At 46.5% G+C, this 26,053-nt stretch overlaps 1 protein-coding gene across 1 annotated transcript in view; it reads left to right on the forward strand.

Moving 5' to 3' along the window:
* Nucleotides 1-8,062: 8,062 nt before the first annotated feature.
* Nucleotides 8,063-26,053, forward strand: part of CUNH1orf94 (chromosome unknown C1orf94 homolog) — a 43,448-nt gene continuing 25,457 nt past the window's right edge. Inside the window, exon 1 of the mRNA XM_027398982.1 lies at nt 8,063-8,376. Within this exon, the coding sequence (XP_027254783.1) occupies nt 8,063-8,376 (314 nt within the window). The remainder of the gene's footprint in view (nt 8,377-26,053) is intronic.

The following is a 26,053-nucleotide window of genomic DNA, read 5'->3' on the forward strand; positions in this document are numbered from 1 at the left end:
GAATCTTATACTCACCTTGTCCTGTTTATTCTTTTTTTTTTAAGTACTGGGGATTGAGCCTAGGGCCTCATTTATTCTAGGCAAGAGCTCCACCACTGATATAGATATAGATATAGATATAGATATAGATATAGATATAGATATAGATATCTGCATTTCCCTATTGAATATCTCCTAACTACTTCTTGTTGTTGTTGTCCTGTGTGTATGAAGGCAATCCCAAAGGCACAGAGCAAGTAAGCAAATAGTAGAATAAGCATTTTAACTCAAGTACATCAATTGCTACCTTCCAAACTCCTGTCTATCACCTCACCTGTGGGCAAAAAGGATGCATTTAGGAGGAACAACCCCACCACCACCGCCGCCACTACACTGACAGGAGTGAGGGATTGCTGGCAGCGTTGCCAGGAGACAGAGGACACAAGTCACAGCCTTCTTCCAGAATACTGTATGTTCCTTTCCAGAGCCCTGGAAATGGCTGGCTGGCCTACAGCCTTCTTCTGTTGCTGACACAACATGGCAGCAACTTCCTCTTTCTCCCGATTGTTAGGATTCAGGCATTGTGCTGGCCTGTCCCTGTCACATGGCAGGATGCACTCAGGCAGTCCCCAGCCAACCTAGTGGCCTATGGTTGTGTCACTATGTTGTCTGCATACAGGTGCAAAGGTCCCTTTAAGAGGTAAACTCCGCCCACTTCTGCTCTCTCCCACTGTTCCAATGAAGGGCCAGACAGGGCTTTTCCCCTCTCTCTCCCTCTCTCTCTCTCTCTCTCTCTCTCTCTCTCTCATCTTTCTCTCTCATCTTTCCCCCCCTTTTCCTTTCTCCACTCCCTTCCCTTTCCCCCAATAAAACTTCCCACTCAAGCTCTGTGTGCCTAGCGTGTTTGGCCCTAGCCCATCATGGGATCAGCTACTCCGTCCCATCTCATGCCACATTATAGCACTGATACTTTGTACCTCAAGAAATCTGGAGCCCTCAGATGTCCCAGCCCCACCTCTGGGCAGTTTGACCCTTTAGAGATGAAGGAAATGGGAACGGGGTGGGTCAGATTTGAGTCAGTTGCAGAGGTTGTCTATAGATTTTTTTTTAGGGACTTCCAATAGAATTTGAGGCCTGAGAATTGTTATTAGCCCCATAATAAAAACAGGAAAATGGCAACATGGAAATTAGTAAATATTTAATCAAAAGCAAAGTGTAACATTATGTCAACTTCATTAACTGTTGAATTTGGTAGGTATAAAAGTTTCATTACATTTGATAAGGATTTATAGGTTAGAGTTTTTCTCACTATGCAAGATTTCCTGAGTAGGCACCAAGATTAGACAGAAACCTCAACTGACCATAAATTACTCACGGCCAACAAATTTTCAAAAGCAAAATGGAAAAAAGAAAAAAAAACTTATACCTGAAAAAATTGTATTTATTGTAAGAAGTGGGTAAGCTTAGTGATATACTCCAGACAGAGAGAGGGTGGGTGGAGTTTGGGTTTCTGGGTTTTATTTCTGTTATTTTGATTGTTTAAGATAGTGTTTCACTGTATATCCAGGCTGCCCTGGAACCTACTATGTCAACTAGGCTTGCTTCACACTTAAAGGGATCCTCCTGCCTCAGCCTACTGACAGCGGGCTTTTGAATTTTTTTTTCTTTATGCATGCTAGGATAAGTAGTTTGAGCTAAGCCCTACGATCCATTAAGATTTTTAAGGAGCCAAGGACACGTCCACTTTTCTGAGTTTTACAACCTAATCATATTTGAGTCAGATGCAGAGGAAGCCTTTGGCTGTAGGCAGGAAGGAATAATGCCTTCCCCTGAGATTTTTCTAATTCTGATTAGAAATCATGGGGCTGGAGAAAGAGATTCATTTGATAGAGTGCCTTCCAACATTCAGAATTGCTTTCAGTCTCCAGCACCTTATGAATAAGGTGTAGAGGTCCTCCATGTCTGGAAGTCCAGTATTTCCTTGGGAAGTAGGTCCAGGAGGGTCAGAAGTTCAGGGTTGTCCTTGGGCTATACAAGACCATATTTTTGTTTCTCTAAATGAGGAAATAAAAGTAAAGGAAAGTCAGAAAAGGATGGGTGGGGGAAAGAAAGCAAGAATCCTCGCTAATCACAGCTAACGTTCATTGGAGACAATGTGTTCACCAAACTACTGAACTCTTCACATATATTGTCTCCAATGGCACCAAACAGCTCTCTGAGGTCAGGGTTTTTATTAGGTCTATTTTGTAGAGAAGCCAACTGAAGCACAAAGGGTGAAACAAGCTGCCCAGGGTCATATTCAGAGTAACAGGGAATTTAAGAACTTTTCCAAGTTAAAATGGTGTCTGTGACCATTAATGCCAGGCTTTGAGAACTAAAAAAGAAGGAAAAAAGTGGAAGCCAAAACTGTCTTGTTCAGTACTCTGTCTTCAGCACCTCCACCAGTCTTGGGTGCTAGGTGTATATAACTCCCTTGACACTGGAAATGGCTTAGTCTGTGCCACGCCTGCTCTGTGCCAAGCACTGGTGGTTTGTGGTGATCTGCCTAGGGTGCAGGACTTCTCTAACTCTTGTGTCTTCCACTATGGGGGCCCATGACTGGTGTTCAAAATGCAGCCAGTAGTGGGGGGAGGCAGTGGAGGTTAGGTGGGGATGGCACAGTGCATAGGATGCATGAGAAAGAATCTGTCTACCCAGCATTCACATAAAAAGCCAAGCGGCTGTCACAACCATCTTGTAAAACCAGCATCTGGAAGACTGAGAGAGCTTTCCCTAGGCAAGCTGGTGAGCTAGACTAGCCCAAATGAAGAGCTCTTGGTTAGGGGAGGGACCCTGCCCCAGGAAACAAAGTAGAGAGAAATCAAGGAAGACACCTGAAGTCAATCTCTGGCCTCTATATCAATGTGCACATACATGTACTCATGCACATATAGGAGAGAGGTGTGTCCATACACATGCAACACACCCCCACACACATACACAAAAGTAATCAGAGCCTGAAGTGGTTCACATGATGACTTCCCAGTTAAAATTCTGCCTCCTTCCACTTATCCCAGAACCTGCAGCTCAGAGACTCTGGGTAGCATACATTTCAATGTAATCAAAAAGAAAACTAATGAACAGAGCTTCGATGGGCCTCTTTTGCACCAGGTGTTCTAGCAACTGCTATGTGTTTTTGTTTTTGTTTTTGTTGTTGTTGTTTTGGCCCCCCCTCCCTCAGTTACTACGTGTTAGGCAATTACTTCACAATAGAGCATCTAGCCCCAGCACATTCTACCCAACTCTAGAGAGTTGCTTCTCTTGGACTCCCCAACACTGGGATTGCATGCAGGTACCACCATTTCCAGCTTTTCACTTGGGTGCTGAGGATCAAAGGCAAGTCCCCATGCTTGTGTGACAAGCACTTTACCAATGGAGCATCTCCATAGCCCCTTGTGTCCTTTTAAGAAAGAGAGATTGAGACAGGGCCATGCACAGAGAGAGCCCCTTGAAGAGAAGGGAGAAGATGCTTCTACATCCAAGGAGAGGAGATCCTGTCTTAGTTCTTTTTGTGGTTGTTGTAACAAACTACCCTGACAAAAGCACCTGAAGGGTGACAGGCTGTATCTCTAAGTGATAGTCCATCACGAAGGGGATGCCAAGGCAGCAGAAACCTGAAGCAGCTAGTGACACTACCATAGTCAGGGGAGGAGAAGCGTGACTTCATGCATGCATGCAAAAGCTCAGTTCATATACTTTTTATTCAGTTCAGGATCTCCTGAACAGGGAATGGTGCCACCCACAGTGGATGGATCATTCCCACCTCAATGTAAATCTACATGGAGAGATACCATTACCATGGCAACTCTTATAAAGGAAAACACTTAATTGAGATAGTGGCTTACAGTTTCAGAAGTTCAGTCCATCATGGTGGGGAGCGTGGCGGGTGTGCAGACAGACATGGTGCTGGAGAGGGAGCTGAGAGTCCTACATTTGCAGGCAACAGGAAGTTGACTGAAACACTGGAAGTATTCTGAGCATAGGAAACCTCAAAGCCCGCCCCCAAAGTGACACACTTCCTCTAACAAGGCCATACCCACTCCAGCAAAGCTACACCTCCTAATAGTGCCATTCCTATGTGATTATAGGGGCTAATAACATTCAAACTACCACATTATCTTATCACCCACAGTCATGCCCACAAATGCTCACTGACTCTCTTTCCAGGTTCTAGATTATGCCAAGTTGGCATTTAAAATTGATTATCATACTTCCAAATGACAACAACTCTGCTGATAAAGTTCAAGTCCTGTATCTTGAACTTCCAGCCTCTAGAACTATTAGAAAATCAATCTCTACATTTTAAGATAGTGGGACAGCCTTAATAAACCAATATGCTAAAGTAAATAGTGCTCACCTCAGTTTCTGATGACAGGGGACAGACAACTCAAAACCTAATGAAATCTTAATGTGAACCCAAGTAGTCTCATTCTAGAGTTCATGTGTCTTGTAGTATGTTCTCTGTGCTATCCGACAAGATAATCCCAGACACGGGCGACTCGAGCACTTGAGCTGTGCCTATGCCTAGTGCAGGTAAAGAACCGGTTTGTTTTTCTACTTTATTTTATTTAAATAGGTGTGTGTGTGTGTGTGTGAGAGAGAGAGAGAGAGAGAGAGAGAGAGAGAGAGAGAGAGAGAGAGAGAGAGAGAGAGAGGAGAGAGAGAGAGAGAGAGAGAGAGAGAGAGAGATCCTATGTATATACATGTGTATGTGGAGGCCAAAATGTCAACACACTGGGTTCCATTCTCCACCATTCCCCTAATTTTTTCAGACTGACCCTGGAGCTCATTGATTCCACTAGACTGGCTGGCCAGCCACCCTCAGTGTCTTAGCTAGGGTTTCTATTGCTGTGACAAAACACCATAACAAAAGTAACTTGGGGAGGAAAGGGTTTATTTCAGTTTAGAGCTCCCTATCATAGTCTATCATCAAAGGAAATCAGGGCAAGTATTCAAGGTACGAACCTGAAGGCAGGAGGCCAAGGGGGAGTGCTTCTTATTGGCTTACTTCTCCCGAAGCACTCAGCTTGTAATTTTATACACCCTAGGACCTCCAGCCCAGGTGTTGTACCAGCTACATCAGCCTGGGCCCTCCCATGTCAATCACTAGTTAAGAACACGCCCCACAGACTTGCCTATAGGCCAATCTTAGGGAGGCATTTTTTTTTTTCAGTTGTGATTCCCTCTACTCAAATGACTCTAACTTGTGGGGTGCTAACACTAACCTCTGCAGGACACCCAGGGATCCTCCTGTCTCCACCTCCCCGGTGCTGGGTTACAGTTGTGCTCTGCTGACTGGCTTCTTTATGTCATCTTTGGGGACCTGAACCCAGGCCTCCCTCATGTTTACAGGGCAGGTACTTTATCTACTGAGACCTCTTTTTTTTTTTCCCCAGCCCAAGAACTGATTGTTTAAACTTACATTAAAATACAATTAAAATTTCAATAACCCCACATGGCTGGTGGCATTCATATCAGATGTAGCTCTATGCAGTTTTAAAGACAGCACTTACGGATTTTTCAGCATCTGGGAGAAGCCTGTGTACTCTAAGAAACCTACCTCTATCTATGTTCCCTATCCTTGCTTGTTTTACTGTTGTTGTTGTTGTTGTTTTCCCTCCCATCCTTTCTGATTTACTCCTGGGTGCCTGATTCCCTGTTCAGGGGAAGACAATTCAGAGGAGGTGGGGGGAGCCAGGCTGGCTTTTCGCGAATCCTGTGGCCTGGGCAGTGCAAGGTCTTGGCACTCTGCTCTAAGCATGGGTGTTAGCCAACCAAATGCCAAGCGGCACAAACACTGAGTGACATTTTCAGAACTATTAATATTTCATCCGAAGTGATCACTTTTCCTTTAAATACACTCTTAAAAGGTTTTTCTACATTCTTAACTATAATTTTATTCAGTCTAGGTCCTCAGAATTTTCCCCAAAGGAGCACATCTTCAATTTCATAATGAAAATCAGAAAGGAATGAAGCTCGGATTGCAAAACTCAGAGTCAACATTTCCAGGAACTCAGCCCTCTGTAAAGAGCAAAGCTACGTAATGGGCACCTACAGTATTCCAGACACTTTATAGACAGTGTACTATTAGTTTATCCAACATGTATTTATTGAGTACCTACTGTGTGCTAGAAATGTGATGGGCTCACTATGTAGCTCAGGCTAGTCTGGAACTTGGAATCCTCCTGTCTCAGCCTCCCAAGTGCTGGGATTACAGGTGTGTGCCACCACATCCAGCTCAGAAATTTGGTCTTCACAATCAGTTACTTGGCAGCAGCTCTTTGGTCTATCTGTAGTCACTGTTTCTGGCTTTTGGGGTTAATAACACACCTCCCTCCATCAGAAGATGGCTTCATGAGAGGAGGCACCTGCTCTTTCTGCATCATCTTGCTTCTCTGGCAGGTTGCCTGGTACAGAAAGCAGTCCATGAGCTACTGGAGGGAAAGGAAGAAAGATTCAGGACACATAGCTAAGGAATGAAGTACCAGATGCCTGAGACTGGCTCTCCAGGTGTCTTTCTTCTTCCATCTCCGGCTGGTTCTTCCCACGGTGGGCCCTTGGAGGAGGAACAACTGCTTTGGGGTTGGCGGCGGGTGGGGGGTGGGGGGTGGGACGACGACCAGGGAATGCCTGGCAAGGTGCTGTGCAGCTTGTAAGAAGTTTGGGGGGGGATGGGAACTACCGATCTCTAGTCTAGTAGAGTGAGATGAGTTCTTGTTTGTTTGTTTTCTATCTCTCGAGTCCCTGTCCCAGCGCTGGGGTCGCTTAGGAGCCCAGGGCACTAGATCAGGTCTAGAGTCCTGAGTTTTTGAATTTCAGCCTTCCTTCTTGAACTCTGGACAAACACAACTTTTTAGGACTTGGAGACTCATGTATGCCGAATAAGAAGTAGTACTAAACTCTTGACCTGGAATAGGATAAGATTTGAGCTCAGCCCTTGGCATTCGGTGCTCCCTTGGAATGGCAGTTAGGATTAATGCCAGAGGACAAAAGGGCAGGTCGCCCACCCCTCAGAGGCTCTTAAGTATGTCTGTAGTGGTGGGGGTGGAGACAGTGTTTCATTTTGACTTACTTCAAAGGGGAAGCTCTCTGGGGTCTTCCCGGCTGCACCCCGCCCCCACTCCACCAGCGGACCTTGGATACGAACGCCTGGCCCGTGTCCCCGCGCACCCAGCCGCCGAGCCGTTGCGCTTGAACCCACAGAAAGAATCCCAGCTCTCGACGGCAGGGGAGTGGGAGATACTCGGCACGCAAATCTGCTGACCCCCGCCCCGGCCCACCCTGCCCAATCGGCGCCCTTTTAAGGGTTGGGACCCTCTGCGGTGCTGGGTCTCAGTTCTGCGCGGAGGCGCTACAGGTGTCCGCTGGGGACCTAGGCCAGGCTGACTGCCAGCACAACACCGCATAGGAGATTTCTTTCTAGGGAGGCAGAACAGCAGTAGCAGCAGCAGAGAGAGAGGGACAGAAGGGGGCAGCCGGGAGAGCTAAAGCCAGGAACTGCGGTGGGCGAGGGCCGTTAGCCCTTGGCGTGCACCGGATCTCTGGGAAGGTGGGAGGAGACAGTCCCATGGCCTGCCCCCACCCAGTCTAGTACAGTGCCCAGCCCTTACTCAGCCCTCCTGGCGGCTTGACAGGCGAGAATGGGCTGAGTCACAGGCCCTGAAAGGTGTCACAGGGGTGTCGCAACGGGGGTGTGCCGGGTTCTGTGGGGAGAGCCAGTCCTCCCCTCCAGTCGTTCCCAGATGTCATTCTGCCCGCCCAGGCGCTTGGTTCCTGAGTTCCGGGGCATTCCACGGTTACTAAGTTACTGGTTTTTGTTGACTTTTAAATATTTTCTTCTACGGGAGAGGGGGAGGGGGGCAAAAGTCAGGAAAGAGCAAATAAAAGCAAGTCAACATAAGCCCCCCTTCCCCAAAAGAAAGTTGCCCCCTACTCCTCATCCCCACCCAAACAAAACGCCTCTGAAACCCATCCCTTGGCTGGAGCATCAGCCAGCTAGAACTGACTACTTCCCAGGCCCAGTCTTTAGCTCCCTTTCTGGTGAATGAGGGCTGGTGGTGGACAGTCCCTTTGTCTCCCAGCCCTGGGTGGACAAAGGGGCTTCCGGAAAGAGAGAAAGAGGATGGCCAGTGGAAATGGGCTCCCTCCATCCTCGGCCATGGTGGCCAAGCGTCCCTCCGCCCTGGGGCCATTCCCCAGATACGTGTGGATCCACCAGGACACACCCCAGGATAGCCTAGATAAGATTTGCCATGACATCTGGAAGAGAGTTCAGGGCTTGCCGGAGTCCCTGCAACCCAGGACCTCGCTGGAGAAACTCTCGGCGCCGATGACCGCGACTGTCAGCTTCCAAGAAGAGTGAGTAGTGCCCTGTTTGGTTGATTATCAAGGAATGGAGGGAGGGGAAATGAAGTCTGACTTAGGGTTGAACTCTCTCTGGCCAGTGTTAAACTCTATAAACATTTTCTTCATCCCTTAGTATGGGTAGTTTGGAGGAGGGAGCTGGCCACGGTGCTGAAATTCCAGGAGCAAGGGAAGAAACCATTCCTGATGGCTTCTTTCCAGATACTAAGGAGACATTGTCATTCTAAAGGCATAGACAACTAAGATGAAAATCTGGGGTCCTGGCAAGAGTATTCTCACCAAGCCTAGGGGTAATATCACTGTCCCCAGAGGCAACTAGGTGATCTTTCCCCTCTCCCAAGAAAAGTTCAGGCATTGGCACAGATGAGTCTGATGGCTGGAAACCACATCTGGAATCCCCTAATACAGAGAGCAGCTGTCCCATTCAGCATCCACAGAGCTACTGCAAGAGCGCACATCAAAATATTTACTGGGAAGGCATTGACATATTCAGAGGACATAATAGAAAATTAAAGTGCGGGAAGATGACTGTAAATAGCCGGTTTCCCGGATGGGAAATCCCATGTCTGGGAAACACAGAGCTAAGTGTTTCTGCACTAGGAAAAAGTTGAAGAGATATTGTTGGGGCTGGATATTGGAAATGAGAGGAAGGAGCAGAGAGGAAGAAGGGATCTCATTAGGAGAAGGAGTGCATTCGTTTTGGTGATTAATGTCACTGCTGAGTACTCTTTCAAGGCTCTGCACCTTCAAAGTGGGCTGCAAGCGTTAATTAATCCTCCCAGCATCCCTATGAAACAGGTATTAGTGTCCCCATTTTACAGATGGATTAAGTGTTAATAATTAAGTGCCAATTAAAGCCTAAGTGATAATTAAGTGTTGTCTGCCCCCAACACATGCTCCAACTCAGTTCAGAGATGGGGGAACCATTCAGGCATTTATCAGCTGCCTCAGGTTTCAGGGCTCTCTAAGCAATAGCTGAGAGGGAAAGAAAAGTATAGCAGATGCTCAGGTCTGCACTTCCTGCAATCCCTTTGCAAGCTCCTTTGCTTGATGCAGATGAAGGTAGAAGGCATGCTGGCTGCTTCTGCCTCCTCTGCCCTATGCTCAGCAGGACCCGGCTCAGATGGAAATGGCCTTTCTATAGCCAGAATCCTGTGGCTAGTCTTTTCAGTGGCACCGAGCTCCTCTGTCTTGTTCATTGCCATCTGCTCTGGGACAGTGCCTTGGCATGGGAAACCTTGGGGGCTGTACTCAGCTCTCTCAATGGCCAAGGAGCTGATTGTCCACTTTCTGGATCATAGGTCAGTAGCAATTTCCAGTAGATAGCCCCTTCTCTGCCAGGTCACACTGAATTCATGGAGACAGACTCTACTTCCAGTCCACACTTGGCCAGAAATTGAACTAGCCTACCTTTGGCCAGTTGATTCATTCTGTTTGGCCCTGATTTCCTCATCTGCAAATTGAGGATGATGTGCCCTGCCTTGTCAACTCAGAGTCGATAATGAGGGTCAAATGTGATGGGAAACAAAGAAATGAAAGATGCATTATAGAAACAAGACCGCCTTAATATGTAATGCACCGAGTTTTGGGGTGGGAGGGTTACTGCTGTTGGCTTTCTTCTGGAGTTTTCATGTGGTCTCCAAGTCCCAAGGGTGCTTCACACAGCCACCCTAGAGTCAAGTGGGTTGTCTGCTGGGTCCCACACATACTTTAGTCAGAGCTGTTCAGGCTTTTGTTGGTTTTACTACTGGAGTTCTGAGTATGGTTGCATTTGAAAGAGTTTGGTGACTGAGAAGAGACCCAGGAAACCACCTACTTGGAGGAATAAACCACATCATAGTTGTAGCTATCCACCTGGTAGAACACAATGAGAACTTCATGAAATGAAAGCCAGTGCTTCTGGAGTCAGACAACCAGGTTCAGCCCCGCGCTGGATGCAGAACTGTGACTGTATGGTGGATCTTAACTTTGGTCATCTGCCAAATGGAGGTGACAGTAGGGGTTGCTGGAGGTGGCAAATCTGAATCGTTCAATGGTCCTGCTAGTAATTAGGATTCATAAATTCCTTCTAAGAACAGCAGTTATAATTTCTGTAAATCTTGAAATTTTTGCAGGCAAGAGGTAGTACCTTTTCAAATTCCCCATTCTTTTTTCACTATACAAATTTGCAAACCCCCAAAATAAAGGTAGCGAGAGCCTATAGATCTAAATTTTTAATTTTTTTTTAATTTTTTATTTTCTGTGCACTCATGTTTTGCCTGCATATATATCTGTGGGAACCCCATGTTCTGAGTGATGAAGGGTAAACTTTAAAACTAGAGGGCACACCACTGTTTCTTATGTGTTCAGATACACACCTGCTGGGTTTTCCCCTGCCTAATGTGTAGAGTTTTGATGGGGGAGGTCCTTCTGTGCATATGTTTGTCTTATTGGCTGATAAATAAAGTACTGTTGGCCAACAGGGAAGCAAGATAGGTTGGACTAGGAGGGTTCTGGGAAATGTAGTAAAGGGAAGTCTTGTGATCCAGGCAGGAAGTGACATAGCAGGCAGACTTAAAATATAAGCAGGGACAAGCAGGAAATCGTTCTCTCTCTTTCTCCTCGTCTCTTCTCTGGGAGCCTCCATGTGAGCCCAACAAGAGAGGATGCATGTCAGATAGGTCTTTATAAAATATATAGATTAATAATTATGGTTGATACTTAAGACAGAGATAGCAGATAAAAAATCCTAGCCATTGGCCAGCAGCATTGTAATTAATATAAGACTCTCTGTGTTATTTCAGGCACCCACATGGTGGTGGGGCTTGGGTGGCTTGGGGGAAAGATGTATCGTTACAGAGTTTGGTTTGGTGGTGTCTCGTTTTAGGATTGCTAAGCAAGTTCTTGAGTCGTAGTATTCACCAACTTTAAAGTTTTTTTTTTAAGTATTTATGTATATGGGTGTTTCGTGTGTATGTCTGTGCACCACATGTGTGCCTAGTGTCCACAGCAGCCAGAAGAGGGCATTGGTTCCCCTCAATCAGAAGTTACAGACAGTTGTGAGCTGCCGTATAGGTACTAGGAATTGAAGCTGGGTCCTCTGGTAGAGTACCCATTGTTCTTCACCAGAGTCATCTCTCCAGATCCCAGAAAAAGTTTCTTGACATGTCCCTAAATGTCTCAGAAACCTGGACATGCAGTTTTGCCTGAATTGCCTGAGTCACTTCTTTGATGTCCTTGCCAAGCAGTCCTTCACACCCTCTCAGATGGAGAAGTGCCATGTCTGAAGCTGTCAACTCTCACAGGGGCTTTTTTTCCCCTAGAGCTGAAATCTGTTCCCATCAAACTAAGTGTATTCTTTTCTTGGGGCTCCAGAATTACTATTTGTTCTCCATGTAGTGCTTTAGATGGGAAAGGACAACAGCAGTCCCCTCCCAGGGTTCTTTGTCTTTGTAAACTGAATACCCCTGGTTTTCTTTTACTCTTTAACTGACTTGTATATTGGCTTCCTGTTCATATTTCTGAGGCTTATGGCAATGGGTTCCCAGAACCAAGTGCAGATATGTGGGTGGGATCCATGCATGCTGAGTGTATCCCCTTTGCTTCATATTCCTGTTAGTGATGATGACACCACAGTCACATTCCTTTTCATGCTGTGTTTGCTCTATAGGCACATAGGAGTTCATTTACTCAATCAAAAAATATTTATAAGTAGCTACCGTGTGCCCAGTGCAGCGCTAAGTGATGGGGGACAAATCTTTTGAGCCAGATAAAATAACAGAAAATAAGTAAAATTTACACAACAACAACAACAACAACAAAATCCATGATAACTTCAAACTGTGAAGGTATTCTCATTGGAGGAGACCAGTGATAAGCGCATAAAAGAGGTGAGATAATATCAGATAGCAACCAGTGTAATATGGAAACAACATCCAACAAAGAAATAGCAAGAGACCTGTTAGGCTGAAGTACAGGAGCCTGTGAACCGAGTCTCAGAAGCCAATAAGCAGCTGGTTGTCTGACAGTTCTGGAGGAAACATCCAGGTGGAGGACAGAAGATACAACAAGCACAAGGACCATGAGAGGATGATGTGAGCTTTGGGAAAGATAGTGTGGCTGGAGGGCCCAGAGGGATGGGGACACAGTGCCAGCTGACACCCGAATTAGGCTGGCGAGGTCTTAGGTGACCTCAAGGTGTTACCATACAGAGCAAAGACCTCATACATGTGTGGTGGCGCACTCTGGGAGGAATTTCAGAGATCACTTCAGTTTCTTCACGGGGATGGCTTAGGATGTGTGAAAGAAGTCAGAGGTCTCTTGGAAGATGCTACAGTAGACCAGCTGAGGCCCACATGGGGCAGTATCTGTCCCACAGATGGAAGGAGTAGGGGGTTCCATGTGCAGCATGAGGAAAACGGGCCCTGCTGATGTCTTGGGCACACCAAGACAAAGAGGTGGGGTGTAGGGTTTTTACCCTGTGTTACAAGTTGAACAATGGTGCCATTTAAAGGGGTGGGGGAAGAAGTGGGGAGAAATGGGTTTTGGCAAGAAATCAATAGTTCTGTCTAGAGTCAATTAAACTCCAGAATCCTGCTCAGTTATCTTTTAATTAGTCTTAAATTTGGGCTTAGAGAATTGTGGCAAGCCACTTACTGACTCATATTCGAGGATTACATCTTCACTCATTCTCCACAGCATCGCTAATAAAATTCCTCAGTCTCAGAATGGGGGCTTTGGGTTTTCTGTTGACTCTATCGCTCTCACTACAGAATGGTACTAGTTCGTTTGTTTCTGTTTTGATTCCTTCAGTGAATGTTTACCATTGCCTTCTGTAGACCAGACTCAAGTGCTAGGCCATAGGGATACAGGGCTAAGAAGGGCAAAGCTCCTGCCCTTGAAGAGTTGCCTGTCCAGTGAATAGGGTGGGCACAGACTCATCACACAGCAACAATAGCCAGGAAACATTTAATGTGCACTTACTGTTTTCAATATAACGTTCTGGTGAAACATTATTTTGTGATGGGAAGAGGAGCAGGCCCTGATATCTTTCATGGAGCTTCAGTGTCTTGCAAAGGACAATATATGTCTTGCAAAGGGTGATATATGACAATTAGCATGCTAATGAAGGAACTCATGACTGAGACTTGGGGATAGACTGGGCACCCTTGCACTGTGACTGTAGCAGATGTGGGCACAGTTCCATGGTAGAAGATGGTATCATAATTAACAGTAGCCTCACTGTCAAGGCTTCCCAAATTCAGTGTGTCTTGAGGATGGAGAAGGTAGAGCTTATAGTGGGAAATTACCAATATGGAGTCAGGTAGAAATATAAGGGTATTTAATAGGGAAAAGCCTTACTTACAGAGCGAACCAGCCAGCCGGTGGTAATCTGTACAGCAAGAAGCAAAGAAAGAAACCGAAACCGAAATGCAGTCCCCCTACTCACTCTGACCACGCCCTCACAAGCCCTCAGGTACTCCTGTAGCCAACCCCTAAGAAGGCGTGGCTACAGTTTCCCCTACAAGAGCTTGTGGAAAGAGTCCAGCAAGTTTAGGGAAGGATAGGGTCTTCCTAAGGATGGAGTCTACTGTGAGACAGGAGGACAGTGGCAAGGTGATCCTGGGCTGGCTGGCTGTGATCAGCCTCCCTGACTGATTCCAGGCCCTCCCTGGGCACCTAAGCATGTCAAATCAGGTTGAACCTGGTTTGCAGAGTTCAAAGACTTTGCTGAGCATCGTGCAAAATCTGGCAGAAAGATAAGTCTGCAGGAAGAAATCCGTATTAAGCATTCAAAATCCAAACAAAACAAAAAGCAAAACCAGGAGCAAGCCCAGCAGCCTGGTGCTTTGAGCTGACTCGCATTCATTCCATCAGGACCTTGTCTCAAGTCAGAGAGACTTGGGAAGCCAAGGCACTGCCTTGTTTGAATGACTCTCCCAACAGGGCAATTCTTTCTACTATTGTTATTAAGCAATTGAGTGAATTTACTTTGCTAGAGAAATCGCTTCAGACACACATTGTCTTTTACTATTATCTTGAAAGCATGGAGCCTGGTGATGAGAGTAAAACTAACAAGACCCACACCTGGAGAACCAGCCTGACACATCTCCCATTCCAGGCAGTTCTGGGTATCCTTGTGGTCTAAAGTGATAAGCGATGCTTTCTTCCCCTCCAGGAGTCAACACCTCCTTTAGAATCTGTGGAAGGCAGTTGGGCACCCTGCTGCTGGAACACATATTCCCACATCTCTCAATAGTTAACATGATGTCAGAGTCCCTGTGGGCTGCAAGGTTGGGATCCATAGATGTGCCTCCCTCCTGAGCTCCCCATTCCAGGTCTCAGCATCTGTACCATTGACATTATGCTACCCCCATCCTTGCTTGTCCCATGAACCAGTACATGGCATTCAAAATCCAAACAAAACAAAATCAGGTATGAGCCTGGTAGCCTGAAGTTCATTTGTTCCAGTAGATCCTTGCATACTCCAGTCTTTCACACAGGGCAAGCCACAGAGACTTGGGAAACCAAGGAGCTGCCTCATTTGAACGACTCTTCCAACAGGGCAATTCTTTCTGCTGCTGTTATTAAGCAATAGCATGAATTGGGGTTCAAGAGACTCTGGCCTTTCTCCTCCAGTTCCTTCCATCATGGCCGTTGAGTCATTGCATCTTCATTTTTTGTCATTTCTGTCACTGTCCACCCTCCTGTTCTGGTGCATTTGCTTCCTCTCCCCGAAGGAGGTCCCCCACCCTTCCCCAGCTTCATCCTCCTGATTGCTATTTGTCCAGACCTCTGCCAAAACATATCACATTGGCCTCTGTTCCTTTGGCTTGGCCTTCAGGAGTCTGTGCTGTAACTCTGTAGTATCTCTAGACATACACGTTACTGTTCTCTTTGAATGTTCTGTGATCTAAGATGAACACCAGCAGGCTTGCATGGCCTTGCCTCCACTCAGGCTGCTCAATTCTCAGGAATGCCCTTCTCCTGTTATCTGTTGAGTTCCTACCTGCTCTTAGACACAGGGTAGTAACCTATCCTATCCTCTCCATCACCTCACCCTGTCTCTCTGATACTGGGGATTGAACTGGGAACCTGGAAAGTGTACCTTGTACCATCACTAAGCTTCCTCCTCAGAGATTTTCTGTTCACTTCAGTGATTTAAACTAACAATGATACTCCACTTATTTCTTAAAGAGTTTTATAACAAAAACTAGACAGGAAAATTAGAATCATAGCCCTCTCTAGTTGAAACAAAGTTCCTTAGGATGTGTCCCTTCTTACCCTCATCTGAAAAACGGAGAAAGGTTATAGCAACTACCCTCAAAAGTTGTGTTGATGGAGCAATGAATGCAATGCTGACACGGCACCTGGAATAAGATGAAAAGCTCCATGTTCCGGTTGTCATGATTATTACTGCTCTCACCATCATCACAACACCACCGTAAACATTTTCGTCATCATTGCCATTGCCATCATTATGATTGTCATGGCTTTTCCTATCATCATCCATCGTGACCATCATCGTTGTTGTCATTCCCATCACCGTCCTTACTAGTATCATGTCATCACCAACATCAGCATCAGCATCACACACCACACCGTCGTCATTCATCCTCATGGCCTTATCATCATCATCATCATCATCATCATCATCATCACTAGCACAGTCATTACCACCATCATCTCATTATCATCATCTATCATCACTAATCACATCACCATCATTGTCACTGCCATCACCATCACCGTTATCGAAATTATTGTCAGCATCACCACAGTTACCATCACACCTCCATCCTCATCACACCACCATCATTGTTGCCATAATGATCACTATCCTCACCACCACCACCACCACCACCACCACCACCACCACCACCGCCACCACCACCACCACCACCACCATCACCTTCACAATTAATGCTGATATTAGCAAAGATGAAATGACAGCATAGGAATGCAATGGGGAGAGGAGGTTTTATGTCTTATGAATCAAGCTGAATGAAACTACTAACGTAGGGAAAACAGATACTTGAGAATTCTGTAACTTACATTATCTAATGAGAGAAAGCAGAAGAGATGAGCACAAGAGACAAATGCCTTCCTGGCACCAAGGGCAGGGTAGTCTTTATAATAGTGGTGGAATTGAAGGACCGAGCTGGAGCCAGTGCTCTCAATGCCTGTTGGCCAGAAGCTTGTCTGTCAGCTCTGTCCTGGTATGGGAGTCTTGATGTTCTGATGAGGTGATGGTCACCTGACCTGTATCTTACAATGCCTGTGGCAATGGTCCCCTCTAGCACTGCACCATGGGGTTCCTTAAGGACAGGGATTGTGTCTTACTCATCTCTGTCTCTCCAGTGTCCAGCCAAGTTCCTGGCACTCCGTGATTATGCAGTATGTATGAATGAGGGAGGAAGTGAATGATGGATGAGCCATTAAAATGCCACCTTGAGGAGAGTGAGGCCTATAGGTGGCCAGGATCCAAACGAAGGGTCACAGCCATCAGAGGGAGCACTGAGGCATGTAGGGAGAGAAGATCAGGCAGGCCTAGACACAGCAGGTTTTGTCCTTCTGCCTTAGGCTGCATAAAAGGGAGCTAGCATGCTCTTGAACAGCTTGTATGTGTGAGGCTCGGTGAATCAATGTACTCTTTTTCCTTCTCCCAGCAATCTTCCCATGTAGACAGTCACTGTTACTCACATTTGGGACTGGGATGATGCTGGAGCTCAGAGAGGTTAGGCAGCTGGAAGGGAGCTGAGGTAAGACAGGAAAATCCCGAGGGGCTTCAGCACTGGAGCTCACTGGATAGCAGGCGCCCTCTCACAGCCTGCCTGCCTGCCTGCCTGCCTTCCTTCCTTCCTTCCTTCCTTCCTTCCTTCCTTCCTTCCTTCCTTCCTTCCTTCCTTCCTGCCTGCCTGCCTGCCTGCCTTCCTTCCTTCCTTCCTTCCTTCCTTCCTTCCTTCCTTCCTTCCTTCCTTCCTCCTTCCTTCCTGCCTTCCTTCCTTCCTTCCTCCTTCCTTCCTTCCTCCTTCCTTCCTTCCTTCCTTCCTTCTTTCCTCCCTCCCTCCCTCCCTCCTCCCTCCCTCCCTCCCTCCCTCCCTCCCTCCCTCTTTCCTCCTTCCTTCCTTCCTTCCTTCCTTCCTTCCTTCCTTCCTTCCTTCCGTGCTTGCTTAACACCAGGAGCCTTGAGCAGGGAGGGAAGATGAATCACGACTAACGTCCCACTTCCTGTGTCCCCCTTTGTAATTTAATTTTATGGTTTTGGGAGCTGTGTCGCAGGTTGTGGGAGCCTGCAGAGATGGGCCACCAGTGGTTTGCTTTAATCCCCTTTTTAATATCTTTGTTGCAACGTTCTTTCCAATTCAGCTCCCAAGTCACATTAAAAAAATACCTCTTCCTTGGGGTAAGCCTTCCCTTATTAAACAGATTCAAATGAAAAGTTTTAAAGATAATTTGAACAATAAGAATCACTCGGTAGCTCCCAGCCGAAGCTCCTTTATTGCTGTATTTATTCCCAGTATTTCCTGTCTCATTCCCCAGCTCACTGAGTCCTTCATTCCCCAAACCCAGCTCTCTCAGGCCTTGGCCCCACTCAAGGTTTGTTCCCTTCAGGGAGACTCAAGGAAGGGTGCGATATGGAGGGGCGTGTCTTACTCCTACTCGCCAATGACTGAGAATCTCAGGACTGCTGTAAAGAATCTGGAGGAAAAGCCACACACCCAGGGTGTGTGGACAGAAGGGGAGGTGGGAGATGGGTAAGGATGGCCCACCCGAAATGTTTATACTTGGTACCATACCCGGATGCCCTGGAACCTACAGTAGAAACCAGTGCTCTACCACCAAGTAGACACTTCTGGAGTACACTAGGGGTCAAAGGTGAGAAATCCCAGGCTGACAGGTTGAGGAGGAGGAGTTTCTAAGAAAAGCAAGGCAGGCAAGAAGGAGACTGATCTCTACTGGGTCCTTTGTGGATTGCTGGGACATTTAAGGAAATGGACTCCACTATGTGTGAAGAACTTTGCTGAGAAATGTGATAAACAGACTTGGCATTCTGGGAGCGGAGTGATTTTATAGTGTTGCTTACCTTTGACCGGGGATAGTGTCACCATCCTGTCCCCACTTAACAGCTGAAGAAATGAGGTCTCGATGATTTTCCACCTTGGCCAGTACTGGTGGTGTGGGGCTCAGGCTATGTGTGAATCTAGACTGTGGGACTCCAGAGCCTGCCACCAGGTCTGACTCTCAGGCTCACCTTGCTGCCTCTCAGTCAGAAGTGCTAACATTTGCATAGTGCCCCTTACAATTTACCAAGCGCTTTCACATTCATTTTCTCACTTAATCCTGCTGAGCCTGGAGAGGGGAGGAGGGTGAGTGTGTGTGTGTGGTGTGTGGGGGGCATGCAGAGAGGCCAGAGCTTTTTCCAGGCCCTCTTTACACCCCGACTCCCTACCAGAAAAGTTATAGCTGGCATCTCAGCAGGATTCCAGGTACCTTTGGGTACCTAGATGACAACTGAACACCACCTCTAAACAGAGAAGTGGTATGGGTCTCTCAGTGGCCAGAGAGGTGGACTCAACATTTGTTTGTAAGCAAGAGGTTATGGTGTGTGTATGTGTGTGTTTGTGTGTGTGTGGCTTTGGGGGTATATGTATGTGTACATGGCTGGGGCGTATGTATGTGCATGGGTGCATGGCTACAGTTTATGTATATGGTTGTGATGTGTGTGTGCGTTCCTGTGGTGTATGTGTTTCACTGTGGTGTGTGTACATGGTAGTGTGCCTGTACCTGTCTCTAGGGTATACATCTATGAGCATGGGTCCATGGGTGTGTGTACAACTCATGTGTGGGCATGGTTGTATAATGTATGAGGAGAGGAGACACAGTAGTTTGATGAGTACTGGACCTAAGCAGGGGAAGATGGAGGAAGACAGGCAGCTTTGATGGGCTAGCTGCCACCTTCTCTCCCCAGTAGTCACAGGCCACTCTGGGTGATGTGATATGTGTGTCATGGGACTACAATGTTGGCCTCTGAACCTATGTAAGTAGAAAGGCCAGAAACACCTCCATCTCCAACCTGAACTAAGATGGTTCTCCCTTGAGGGAAAATTCAGGTTGGGTGCAAGAGCCTCTGTTTCCCTAGGGAGGTCTTTCCTTGTCTGGAGCCCTTGGGTATAGAAGTCTAGGTTGGTATCTGTGGCCTTTCATTGATTTCTGCAGGCTCCTCTGGATTTTAAAGTTTCCATTAAAGAATTATGTTATTTTGATGGACTTTCCTTTTTATGTCATGTGTAGGTTGTTTTCCTTGCATCTCTCAGTACCCACACTTTGTTGTGAGTACTCAGTGTTTTAACTGTGATATGCCATGGGAAGTTTCTTTTCTGGTCTTGACTATTTGGTATTCAGATACATGCTCCTTGTAGCCGAATGGCCGTGTCTTTCCTTAATTTGGGGACGTTTTCTTCTATGGACTTGCACTGGCATTCTTCTCCTTCATCTGTGCTTAGTTGGAATATTCGGGTCTTTTCATGGTGTTCACAGTTCCTGTGTGCTTTTTTTCTTTGTCATCTTTCTTTCTTTCTTTCTTTCTTTCTTTCTTTCTTTCTTCCCTCCTTTCTTTCTTCCTTTGCTTATGTGGTTTAATTCCTCTACTTTAACTTCAAATCTTGATTGTATTTTCTTGATATTCCAATATTCCATTTTCTTTTCTTTCTTTCTTTCTTTCTTTCTTTCTTTCTTTTTTTTTTTTTTTGGTTTTTTCGAGACAGGGTTTCTCTGTGGCTTTGGAGACTGTCCTGGAACTAGCTCTTGTAGACCAGGCTGGCCTCGAACTCACAGAGATCCACCTGCCTCTGCCTCCTGAGTGCTGGGATTAAAGGCTTGTACCACCACTGCCCGGCTTGATATTCCATTTTCTGCTTGATCCATTGCACTTGTAAGGAGTGAGCAGGTGGAGTTCTCTATATAGCTTGAAAGAGCCAGTACCTGGAGTCTTGGCTTGGGTTCTTGATTGAACAATGAAGACATTTGAAGAAATGGGGAGAAATGGGTTTTTGCAAGAAATCAATCATTCTATCTAGAGTCAATTAAACTCCAGAGTCTTCTTTAGTTGTCACCAATTAATCTTAAATTTGGACTTAGAGAACTGTGGCAAGCCACCTACTGACCCACGGTAGAGGATTACATCTTCGTTCATTTGTTGCATCACTAAAATTCCTCAGCCTGAGAATGGGGGTTTTGGGTTTTCCGCTGACTCCGTTGCTCTGATGGTGGGATAGCACCTGTTCATTCCTTGTTTGATTTCTTCAACAAATGCCCACCATGGGCTTCTGTAGGCCGAGCCCTGTGCTTTCTAATTGGGTTGTTGAGATTTTTTAATCCCATCTTTTCATTTCAGCTTGAGTGTTCTTCAATATTTCTCTAACTGAGTTCCATTTTCAAGTCTTGAGTTGTCTTAGATATTTCCCTCTGCCATATGTTTGTGTTTTCTTGGATCCCATTCAGGCATTTACTGCTGTTCTCATTAAGTTCACTGGGCTGGTTTGTTATCTCCTCTTTAAACTTGAATTCTTTGATGAAGTTTATGATTGTCCTTTTAAGTTCTGTGTCTTGGAGTTCATCCAGGTAATTCTCACTAGAGAACATTTATAAGGGACTGGTGGGCTTCGTGGGATATTCTGTCTTGGCCTCTCATGTTATTTATGTCTGGGATGAGACCTGGGTCTGTGGGTTTCTTTCTTTCCTTGGTTGTGTCTGTGAGTCTGAGAGTAGGCCTGAGGGTTGGAGGTAGTATGGGTGGGCAAGGTTCCCAGAGCACACCAGGTCAGGCTGGGACACCCTGTGTATCCCAGGCTAGACCTGGAGGTATGGAAAGGTTAGCTTTAGGAAGATTTATCAGGCTGGGATGGCACACATGATATATGACTGGGACCAAGCCTGGAGGTTTGGAACAGTATAGGCAGGACCCACCAGACTGAGCCTGAATATATATATATACAACCCAAGATAGGTCTAAAGATTGGGGAAGGTGCTGGTGGACTGGAGTCAGATGGAATCACTTGGGGTATACTGGAGCACAGCGTGTGTGACTAGGGCTAGTGATTAGATCTCAGTTTTTTTTTTTTTCAAGACAAGGTTTCTCTGTGCAGCCCTGACTGTCCTGGAACTCACTCTGTACACCAGGCTGGTCTCAAACTCAGAGATCTGCCTGTCTCTGCCTCCCAAGTGCTGGGATGGAAGGCATGCACCACTAGTGTCCATCCTGAAGCATATTTTAAGTCTTTGCTTCTTACTGAACCCCGAAGAGAAGCAACTATCAATTATTTTGATAAACCCATGATAAAGTAGAGGTATTTCATTGGATGATCATATTACCCCACTGAGGCTATGGTGTGGAGTGCTCAGAGTGGTGTCATGTAATCAATGCCAACACTTACTGTCAATTTTCATAAGTGGGACGCGTAGCTTAGAAATGAGGCCCCTGCTAAAATATCTGGCCTCTGCCAAACGGTGGGGAATTGAGTCTAGTTTCTGCCTCCCACCAGGAATTTACCTCTTAAGTACTCTAACATGTTGTTCCCTACCAGGTAGACACAGAACCTTGAGGTCAGAGATTGGTCTACAGATGGACCACAATTCAAACCTAAGTCTGTGTGTGACTCCAAAGCCTTCAAACTGGCCAGGATAGTTGGCTGGGTGATGTGTTTGCCATTGGTCTAAGATGCCATAGCTGGAAGAAAATATTTGTCTTGGTGTCCTCCTTTGGTGCTAACAATTTCTTGCTTGCATTTTTTTGTTGTTTGGCTCAGCTGAGTAGCAGTTTTCATCTTTGCTGTGTGTTATCATGTACACAGAACTGCTGCCGGGGGAGCTAACAACATGCTTGCTTAGTCATTATGCTGGGAAGGGGTGCCAGTCAGTCAGTAGCCTTTATTTTTACACAATTCTGTACATTGCAAATGTAGAAATAACACAGCATCAGAACCGCTAGCACATAATTGTCATTCTCATAGGTTGGTGAAGCAGAGGGGCCAGTGCAGACCTGGAGTCCCGAAACCTTGACATGGCTTTGTCAGGAGCCCAAGAGCAAGGTTGCTTTCCTGGAATGATTCACTAGATACAGTCTGGTAGGGTTTATGGCATTTATCAACTCCAAGGAGAGAGGGAACACCAGGGGAAGGGTGCCAGGGTTTGCAAAACTCAGGGGAAAAACCCAGGGGCTGGTGAAGATGGTCCTGTGGGTGAAGTGCTCTATGAGTTCAGATCCCTGGCACAAATGCTGGGTATGGCAATACACATCTGTAATCCTAGTGCTGGGGGTGGGGTAGGGGAGGGTCGGGCAGATTTCCCAAGCTCTTTGGACAATCAGCCTAGCCAAACTGATGAGCTCTGGGTTCAGTGAGAGACCCTGATTCCAAAACAAGCAAACAAGTGCAAAGTGACCAAGGAAAACACCAACTGTAGACCTGTGGCATTGATAATACGCACAAGGGGGCATATACATACATAACTAAGAATCCCCCCTCTCTCTCTCTCTCTCTCTCTCTCTCTCTCTCTCTCTCTCACACACACACACACACACACACACACACACACACACACACACACATAATTTCCGGTTGGATTCCAGGAAACATGTGCAAATATGTGCTTATCTTTGAACTTAGCAAAGTTAGGTAGTGCTTAGAAAATGTTCCCTTGAATCCCCAGCTGACTGCTAAGAGTAGTGTTGGCTCCCTGAGAGTTTGCACCTCCCAATCCCCACACCAGTCAGGGAGTATGGTCAGCTGATGAAAAGGCTCCACCTGTGCCCACCAGGGATCAGGCTAAGCAGGAGCAGGGGTGGGGGGCCTCTGGTCAGCACCTAAGGGGATGCCAGACCAGAACTGAGTGCAAAGCCAGGCAGGTTGCAACAAGCAGAAGGAGCTGGCACAGCTCTTGGGCAGAAGGGATGAGAAGCACACAGCAGGTGACAGAGACATGAGAGTTCCTTCCTTCATTTAGTCAACAAATTCTTGCCCAGCTGGAGCTTTGTGCCAGGTGCTGTCCTAGGCTCCAAGGCCTCTGGGATGACCAAGAAAGAGTCCCTGTCTTTGTGACATGCATATGATGGGGAAGTAACATCTTTTTAATAATAATAATAATAAAACACTAGATAGAGGCAGATGGCTTGAAAGAGACAGACTGATATAGACATCCCCACAGAGCATGCCTAGCAAGAGAGGGAGGGACATTTCTTTAAAAATCAGATAGAAAAGGCCACCTGGAGACTATGGCATCTGGATTGACACCCGAATGTTGCCAGGGGCCAGGTAAGGAACAATCCAGGGGGTGCCCAGAGCATTCTTTCTGCAGGAAGTTCAAGGGCCCTTTGTCACAGGAAAGAGCTTGGCATTTCAAGGAATGGATAAAAAATCAACGTGGTGGAAGGAGAGGGAGATGGGGCCAATTTGCGTAGCGTCCCTCGGATCATAAAGGGGTTTGGATTTTATCCTGTGAGTAATGAGAATCCACAAGGTGGTTTTAAGCAAGGGAATTGCTTGATCTTAGTTCTGAGAATGTCCCTGCTCTGTGGCCATGGAGTTTTCTAAAACAAACAAGAACAAGCAGATCTTATTTTCTTGGGGATAGAGGGGCTAAGGAGGCGGGAAAGACAGGGATTAAGGACTTCGGGGTGTGTGATCACTGCGGGGTGTTTGATGAAGGTTTTCACAGAGGCATGGGGACTGGTAGCTTTATTTTCCCCGCGTGTTGATGTGTTGATATAGGATTACTATCATGCTGGAAGTAGGGTCTTTGGCAGTGTACCATGGCCTTGCCCTGGACTTTTCTCTGGTTAGACATTTCTAACTGTGAACTGGTGGAAGACTCAGAAGACATGCTCATCAGACATGCAGCCGACATGTAGCTGTCAGGGATGGCTAATGCCACAGATGACAGGCTCAAGATTCACTGTGCTGATCCTCTAAGGGCTGGCATTACAGGATGAAAGTGGCAACATCCCTGATTGCATTCAGATTGGGGAACAAGATTCATGCGGGAGCTAGGGGACTTGGGTGGCAGAACTCTCTGGAAACAAGGCTGGCTAAGGCTGGAGGAGTGAGTACAGGAACTGGACCAGCTGTGTCCCAACACATCAGCCTCCTCTCCAGCATGGTGACAAGGTCCTCGGCCTTTCAAGGGGAAATTGTTCCTATCTGTGAAGTGAGAATGATACTGTCAGGTGTCCAAGGAAGTGCAAGGGATCAAGTGTGTATATGGACGTTGATGCCTGGCCTTCCTTCCGGCTTGCAGTAGATTCATAATTAACGACGCCTCCATTATATTAACCTTTGTAGAAGGTACCCAGAGAACTCACAGCTAGAGTGACCATCTCTCTTAGGTACAGTGTTTACTTATAACTTTTAAACAACCCCATTGGCCTTGGTAGAGTATCCAGAGGGCAATGAGCTGACGAGCCAGGTTTGAATTGTTGCAGGTGCCCACAGAAGTCTGGTGGCGACGGCAGGCTGTGCAGAGGTGGGCTGGGGTGTCTTTGTACAGATCTAACCACTGATAAAAACACAAGCATCTGGCTTGCTATGTATCAGGCTTGTGCTAAGTACCTTGCCTAGCTTACCTACCTCCCAGTATCTTCACAGTCTTTAACCCTGAGAAGAGGGTGTGGCCTGACAGATTCGAGAAAACAAGGTGCTAAGGGGCAGCATAGGAATTCCCATTCAGCACCCATGGGTCTTTTTCCATCACCTTTTTTCAGGCTGGGAATGACAAGAGTGTCAGTTGGGTGTCAAGTAGGGATTATGCCTGGGATGTTTCGATACAGGGACATCAAGGTCTTTTAGAAGGTGTTTTTGTGGAGGACTTAGGGGATGGCTCAGTCTTGAAGTGTGAGGGCCAAAATTCAGTTTCCAGAACCCACATAAAAATGGCAGGTGTAGTGAAATGTACTTGCAATCCCATCCCTAAGGAGCCAGAGACTGGAGGATTGCTGGAGTTTACTGGTCAACTGGTGGATGAACTCTAGGCCAGTAAGAGAGCCTGTGAATAATGTCCCTGAGGAAGATGATTGAAGTTGACCTCTGGCTTCAACACATACAAGAGCACACATAAATCCCTCCCCCCACGTGCATATACACGTACACACATCTGCACACTCACAGTTCATACATATTCACAGGCACTCACAGGCACAAATGCACAGAGAGGGAAAGAAGCCGCTTTCCTGCCACTTGACACTTTTGAGGATTCAGTGGTGACAAGTGTGTGTGTGTGTGTGTGTGTGTGTGTGTGTGTGTGTGTGTATGTGTGTGTGTGTGTAACCCAGAAACCAAATATAGACACCAGTAGACTGGCTATCTCAATGGCCCCATGTGTCTGCTTCTAGCTTTCCCCATGACTGACATGTATAGCCTATGAAGGAGCTGGTCGGTTGTGCCCTCTCCCTCGCTCTCTTCCTCCCTCAACTGGATTAGTTTTAAGGGAAACCCCAGGCACAATTGATCTATACATATTTAGCATGTAGTTCCGAGAGATAACGGCTGCTTTTGGTTGTTGTTTAAGTGTGACCACAATGACAGGTTCACAGTGTTAAAAAAGCAAGCATCCTTGGGGTGAGGCTAATTGACAAAAGCTATTGGCACACAGCTGGTATTGCCAGGCAGTGGATATGGGTAGGGGAAGCAAAAACTGGTCC

Source organism: Cricetulus griseus, chromosome 2 (assembly GCF_003668045.3).
Source record: "Cricetulus griseus strain 17A/GY chromosome 2, alternate assembly CriGri-PICRH-1.0, whole genome shotgun sequence".
Lineage (NCBI taxonomy): Eukaryota > Metazoa > Chordata > Mammalia > Rodentia > Cricetidae > Cricetulus > Cricetulus griseus.